This window comes from Seriola lalandi, unplaced genomic scaffold (genome assembly GCF_002814215.2).
Source record: "Seriola lalandi dorsalis isolate HSWRI2012SDOR001 ecotype SW California unplaced genomic scaffold, Sedor1 jcf7180002054722, whole genome shotgun sequence".
Classification (NCBI taxonomy): Eukaryota; Metazoa; Chordata; class Actinopteri; order Carangiformes; family Carangidae; genus Seriola; species Seriola lalandi.
In genome coordinates this window covers 309,283-315,368 of record NW_019525275.1, presented here as the reverse complement: position 1 = coordinate 315,368, position 6,086 = coordinate 309,283, and the positions used below count along the sequence as shown (strand labels likewise).

The window sequence follows — 6,086 nt, the reverse complement described above, 5'->3', positions numbered from 1 at the left end:
GGGGGGGTCCCTGGGGTGTGTGTTTGGGGGGGGTGATTGATGGTGGTCTGACACCTGGTCATGCTGAACCCTGAAAGCCCTGCCCCCTGCTCTTCATCACATCCAGCTGACACCTGAGCCCATTCCCATGGTAACAGTATCACAGTGATTCTGCTGCTGCACTTTGACCACCAGACCTGTGTGTGTGTGTGTGTGTGTGTGTGTGTCTCACCCAGCAGACAGAGTGTGTGTAGTCCAGCTCTTCTGTTTTTACAGATCTTGTCGTAGAAACTTTCTGGTCTCCACGTCTCCGTCCAGAACACCAACGACACCGTCTCGCCAAAGTTATACAGCTGACACACACACACACACACACACACACACACACACACACACACACACACACAGTGTTAATAAAGATTAAACAGAGACTCATGAGTGAATCTGTTTCCTGTTGTTTCAGTTCAGAACGTGATGACAGGAAGCAGCAGGTCTGAGGTCAGCTGACCAATCACGTCAGAGGTGGTCAGTGATTGGTCAACTAAACAAACAATGACTAAAGACTGAAGTCTCTTTTATTTTGAAGGAATTTTAATCTTTGAATCTTTATTGTTCACGTCAGATTCAGGTCTGTGTATATGTGTGTGTGTGTGTGTGTGCTTGTGTGTGTCACAGCAGCAGCAGCTGTATCTCTGTCTGACAGGTAGGGAGGGGGTCCAGTGTTTTTTATTGGGTGGGTTATAATGTCCCACAGACAGCAGGGGCTGATGGGATTGACCCGCCCCTTATTAACATATTAACGACCTCCCAGAGGAAGGCTCTGTTAGCATTAATGCTAATGTGTGTGTGTGTGTGTGTGTGTGTGTGTGTGTGTGTGTGTGTGTGTGTGTGTGTGTGTGCGTGCGTGCATGCATGCGTGGACAGCTGGGTCCTGCTCTCTGATTGGCTGCTCTGACAGCCCAGTTATTGATGTGGTCACATTAATGCGGTGTGTTCACTGACATCATCATCATCAGCACCAGATGGGAAATTTGGGACAGAGGACACAAAGAGGCGTGTCGCCCTGAGCTCTGACTGTCAGGCTGACGTCTCAGCTGATTCTCTTAAACTACGACAATCAGCTGATATTCATCATCAAACACTATGAATCTGTTTAAACACCTGCAGCATCCTGTAAACCTCAGCCACATGACACCAGGTATTTCACCTGGGAGCTCAACAGATCACTGCATGTTTCAGAGAAATCTTTCAAATGTGGATATGAGAACTAAACTTCTCAAATCCTCCTTGGGTTTTCACTCTTTTGATAGAACACGTTAGCCACTGGAAAATTCAAGATGGCCACCATTTCTTGTAAGGATTTTCTCATATCAATAATCCAGGTGTCAAATCATTTTAACAATGTAGGAGAACCCTAACCCTAAAACACTGTAAAAAATCAAATGAAAGTATACTTAAGCAAAAATTATTACTCATAAAAAAGCTTGCTAACTAGCCTAGCGCTTGTGAGTTAGCCTACCAAGCTAATGTTAAGACAAGAAGACTGTCGACTCTTACAGAACTCTGGGTTCATCGTTCAAAATAAATGGTTTGTAAATACATTGTTTTATGCAAAATTTTCCGCATTAATATTAGAAATTGAGGAAACTTGAGAGGTGAGACTGGAGGATGGCTGTGGCTCAGGAGGTAGAGTGGGTCGTCCACTAATTAGAAGGTCGGTGGTTCGATCTTCATCTCCTCAGGTTGATGTCGAAGTACCCTTGGGCAAGATACTGAACCCCACATTGCCCCTGATGGTTGTTCCATCAGTGTGTGAGTGCGATGTCTGAATATGAGTGAACGGGTGACTGTAGAAGTATTGTAAAACGCTTTGAGTCAGTAAGACTAGAAAAGTGCATTTACCATTTGACGTCCTCAGAGTCTAAAACAGGATTACAAATTGAAATCTGCCTGTGGGTAAAATATGTTTCTTGTGCCAGAAATGGCGGCCATCTTGAAATGTCAAGTGGCTAATGGGATTTTATCAAATGATTGGCCCCAGAGGGTAAAACATAAACATACCAGGGTTGGTGCTTGTGTCCTCTGCAGTAAACAGGTCGTTAAAATAAATAAACACTCGGAGGATCGTCTACGACCAGAACCTTCAAAACCTGCAACAGTTTTGATCAAACGCTCAGAGACATTTATCACTCAGAAACCAGAACCAGCTCCCGGTCTGATGAGACTAGTACAACACCACCAGCCCCTGTCATGTAGTCCACTTCCTGGTCCTTCCACCAATCAGGATCCAGACAGGTGTGAGTTTTACCTGCAGACCACAGCAGCCCACGGCGTTCATGATGGAGGCGTTGTGGATGATTTTGTACGGTATCCCAGCATTCACTGCTCTCAGGACCAGGTCACTGTGGGTGGTGGCTCTGCGAGAAGATGAAGAATTACACATTTAATAAAAACAATAGATAGATATTATTGATAATCAATAACAGAATAGATAAAAGATAAAGACAAACTCCAGGAGAAGTGAATAGAATAAATAATGAGGATAAATCTGTAATAAATCTGTCGGAGGATAGGACAGAGGTGAAACCACACCGTGATGAATAGAAACACCAGTAACATTTTTAGTCTCCTGTGACGGAGAGAAGCTTCTGGCTTCATGTGAGATAAACAAAGAGAGAGAGAGAGAGAGAGAGAGCTGCAGTCTGTCATTAACTCTGGTGGAATCTGGTGGTTTTGGAGGGAAATCTGCTGAAATGAGGAGCGAGCTGCTCCGACACAAACTCTGTGGTGAGGTCAGAGTCTGCACCTCTCCACAACAATCCTCACTCTGACAGCAGACCTCAGATCTGATACGTGGACACCATGACTCACCCGAACGGGTCGCCCACCACCAGGAACGCCACATCAGCCACATCAGCATCCTTCAGGATCTCATCAGCCCCCTGTTCAACCAGATCTCTGTCCGCCAGGATCAGCTGCTTCCCATAGTACTGCTCCTGAGGACCAGGCAGGAACTGTTAGTGCGCTGTTAGCACGCCATTACCGTGGTTATAACACTGTCCCTGTAGATTACACGCTGTTACAGTCTGTTACTGTAGTTTCTATTATTTTGTCCTCCCTGTTTATATCAGTGAATGTAAGTTAAATAACAGAGAAACTCTGTAACGTACCTGTAACTCTGTAGCGTTAGCTGGTTTAGCGGCGTGTTAGTTTAGCAGTGTGTTAGTTTAGCAGTGTGTTAGTTGGTTTAGCAGTGTGTTAGTTTAGCAGTGTGTTAGTTGGTTTAGCAGTGTGTTAGTTGGTTTAGCAGTGTGTGCTGGTTTAGCAGTGTGTTAGTTGGTTTAGCGGCGTGTTAGTTTAGCAGTGTGTTAGTTGGTTTAGCAGTGTGTTAGTTGGTTTAGCAGTGTGTTAGTTGGTTTAGCAGTGTGTTAGTTGGTTTAGCAGTTTGTTAGTTTAGCAGTGTGTTAGTTGGTTTAGCAGTGTGTTAGTTGGTTTAGCAGTTTGTTAGTTTAGCAGTGTGTTAGTTGGTTTAGCAGTGTGTTAGTTGGTTTAGCCGTTTGTTAGTTTAGCAGTGTTTTAGTTGGTTTAGCAGTGTGTTAGCTGGTTTAGCAGTGTGTTAGTTGGTTTAGCAGTGTGTTAGTTTAGCAGTGTGTTAGTTGGTTTAGCAGTGTGTTAGTTGGTTTAGCAGTTTGTTAGTTTAGCAGTGTGTTAGTTGGTTTAGCAGTGTGTTAGTTGGTTTAGCAGTGTGTAGGCTGGTTTAGCAGCATATTGGTTTAGTAGTAATTGAACACAGTGTAGTAACTAAAGTAACTGAAATAAGACGCAGCAGACAACACACCGTTGAGCACATCTGGAGACATGTAGACACATGCTGTGAGATGATGGAGTTGTCATGGTGATCTGTTTCTAATGTGACATCATCACACTGATCAATGGTCACATTATTCCTCCCTGTGAACTCACAGCCGATCCACTAATAGTTCACCTGGACACAATGTTTAGAGTTGACATGCTGGTGTTGCTGAGGTACAGAGTTAAACGGGGTTCAGGAGGTTCCTGAACGCAGCACAGTGACAGAGCTGACAGCAGCTACAGACAGGAGCAGATTCACTGACACTGGCTTCAGTCTGTGACGTCACGGTACAGCGGCGCGGACTGAAGTCAGTTTGTGGTTTAACATGTAAAGTGTGAACAGGGTCTAAACCATGACGGCATGTGTTTGTTGTCTGTTGCCAGACTCACCAGAGCCTCCTTCCCCACGGTCAGGACCGAGGTGTAGGCCTCCAGGTAAACCCTGGAGCAGCTCCTCACCGCCTCCAGACCCTTCACCGTGATGTCCGCGGCATCTCCCAGACCCAGGCCGATCAGATACAGCATTCTGCTGGACTGGTGCTTCACCGGAACCACAAACTCTTCTCAACCACTGGATGAAAACCGCGGATCAGCCCTTTAACTTACGGGTTTTCTACTTTCACGTGTAGTCTCGATGGACGGACTGGAATATGGCTTGCCGTCAAATATTTACAGTTCACGACAGCTACAGCCGCGATACGTTCTGCTCATGCGTCGACGTATGTTCTTCCAAATTCCGTTGACAAATCCATGTATTAACTAAAATCTCGTTATTATCGACTCCATGTGTGGATTAAAATATCATATATACTATGTTGGAACCGCGCGACGCACCGAATTAATTCGGCATACATTTAATAAACTGATTATATATGTTTTACATAAACTTTTAACTTTGAATGTGTTTTTCTCTTCTACGTCGAAGAAATTATTTTCCATGACAAGTAAGATCAGCAGGAAATTAAGTGCTTGGTGGATTTTATCTGTGCCGAACTATAGAGACTCTAAGAGTCCTTGTTTCATCAGACGTTTGAAAACTGATTAAAAAGATAAATTAGCAAAAAATTCCAAAATTAATCAATGGGGGCAGGTTCGACGTTCAATAAAGTACTAATGTGGATAATAATCCGTTTACTGTTTCAGCCGTAGAACAGTTTTCCTAAAAAAAAAACCTACAACATAAAATGTATTATTCGGTTATTTCAGTTCAACCTGCTGTTTATAATCATCTCATTAAAATCTCTTTAGTTTTACTTCATTCATCTTATTTCTGAGCAGCTCAAACAGTTGATGTAGGAGAAGCAGACGTTTCAGATCCTGCTGCTTTGTTTCATTCGTTCAACTTGAACTGTTTGTTTAATGTCATTTTATCTTATCAATAAGTTTATATGGCAAAAAAACGAATTACACTGTAATTACACAGATAAAACACATAAGTGACATAATTATATATAATCAAACTTTCTTCTGTAAATTTTATTTCCAAACTTTAGCCTGCACATAATGTTTGAAAGCTCTGTGTCTCTGTGCACAGGAATAAAATCATTTCAGTGACATTTAAATATATTGGGTGTAAAAAAAAATATCTTGAATTACTTTTAGTTGTGAATTAGGTTTTAATTGTAAAACTTTAATTCACAGATTTCATGAGTGATACACCCAGAAACTACAGCTCTGTGTCGTCTTGGTCTGGTCCTGGTTCACTCTTCGATCCAGTGAAGTTAAATCTTAAAGCTGCAGCTTTCCATGATATCTTAAAATATAATAAATCTTTTTTAGGAAAAACAGATCCTGGTCTGATGGATCTGGATTTTGCTGAGGCAGCAGATGGTCAGAGTCTGAATCCATGGACCAACAGTCCAGGCTGCCATGGCCATGTTCATCCTTCATGATGTCACAGTTCACCATCTTGTAATGGCTCCCCACAGCAGGATGAGACTCCATGTCTCAAACACCAACATCTGGAATAACAGAGGAACTCCTCTGTTAGTAAGCTGTTCCTAATAAACTGATCACTGAGTTTGTTCCTGTTTTTTTCTTTATTTTATGATTTTATATGATTTTCAGTGTTGCCCTCTAGTGGCTGCTTCTCTCTGTCAATGTGAAATAAAGGAGTTAACATTTCTTTTTTCTCTTTCTCTCTGTTCCTGTTGTTTCCATGGTGACGGCGGTCAGCAGCTCGGCGTGTGAAAGAAGTTCCGTTGTGAATGAGTCGGTGGGAAAAACTTTTTCTCCTCCTCTTCTCTGTTTCTGTC

The 6,086-nt window shown here is 42.8% G+C and overlaps 1 protein-coding gene across 1 annotated transcript in view; it reads right to left on the bottom strand.

Annotated features, from left to right (window-relative positions):
* The window catches only part of dph5 (diphthamide biosynthesis 5), a 6,682-nt gene extending 2,180 nt beyond the window's left edge, over positions 1 to 4,502 (bottom strand). Inside the window, exons 1-4 of the mRNA XM_023424212.2 lie at positions 4,222 to 4,502; positions 2,851 to 2,975; positions 2,288 to 2,396; positions 212 to 332 (exon numbers count right to left, since the gene is read on the bottom strand). Of these exons, the coding sequence (XP_023279980.1) occupies positions 212 to 332; positions 2,288 to 2,396; positions 2,851 to 2,975; positions 4,222 to 4,356 (490 nt within the window). The 5' untranslated portion in view covers positions 4,357 to 4,502. The remainder of the gene's footprint in view (positions 1 to 211; positions 333 to 2,287; positions 2,397 to 2,850; positions 2,976 to 4,221) is intronic.
* Positions 4,503 to 6,086: the final 1,584 nt, after the last annotated feature.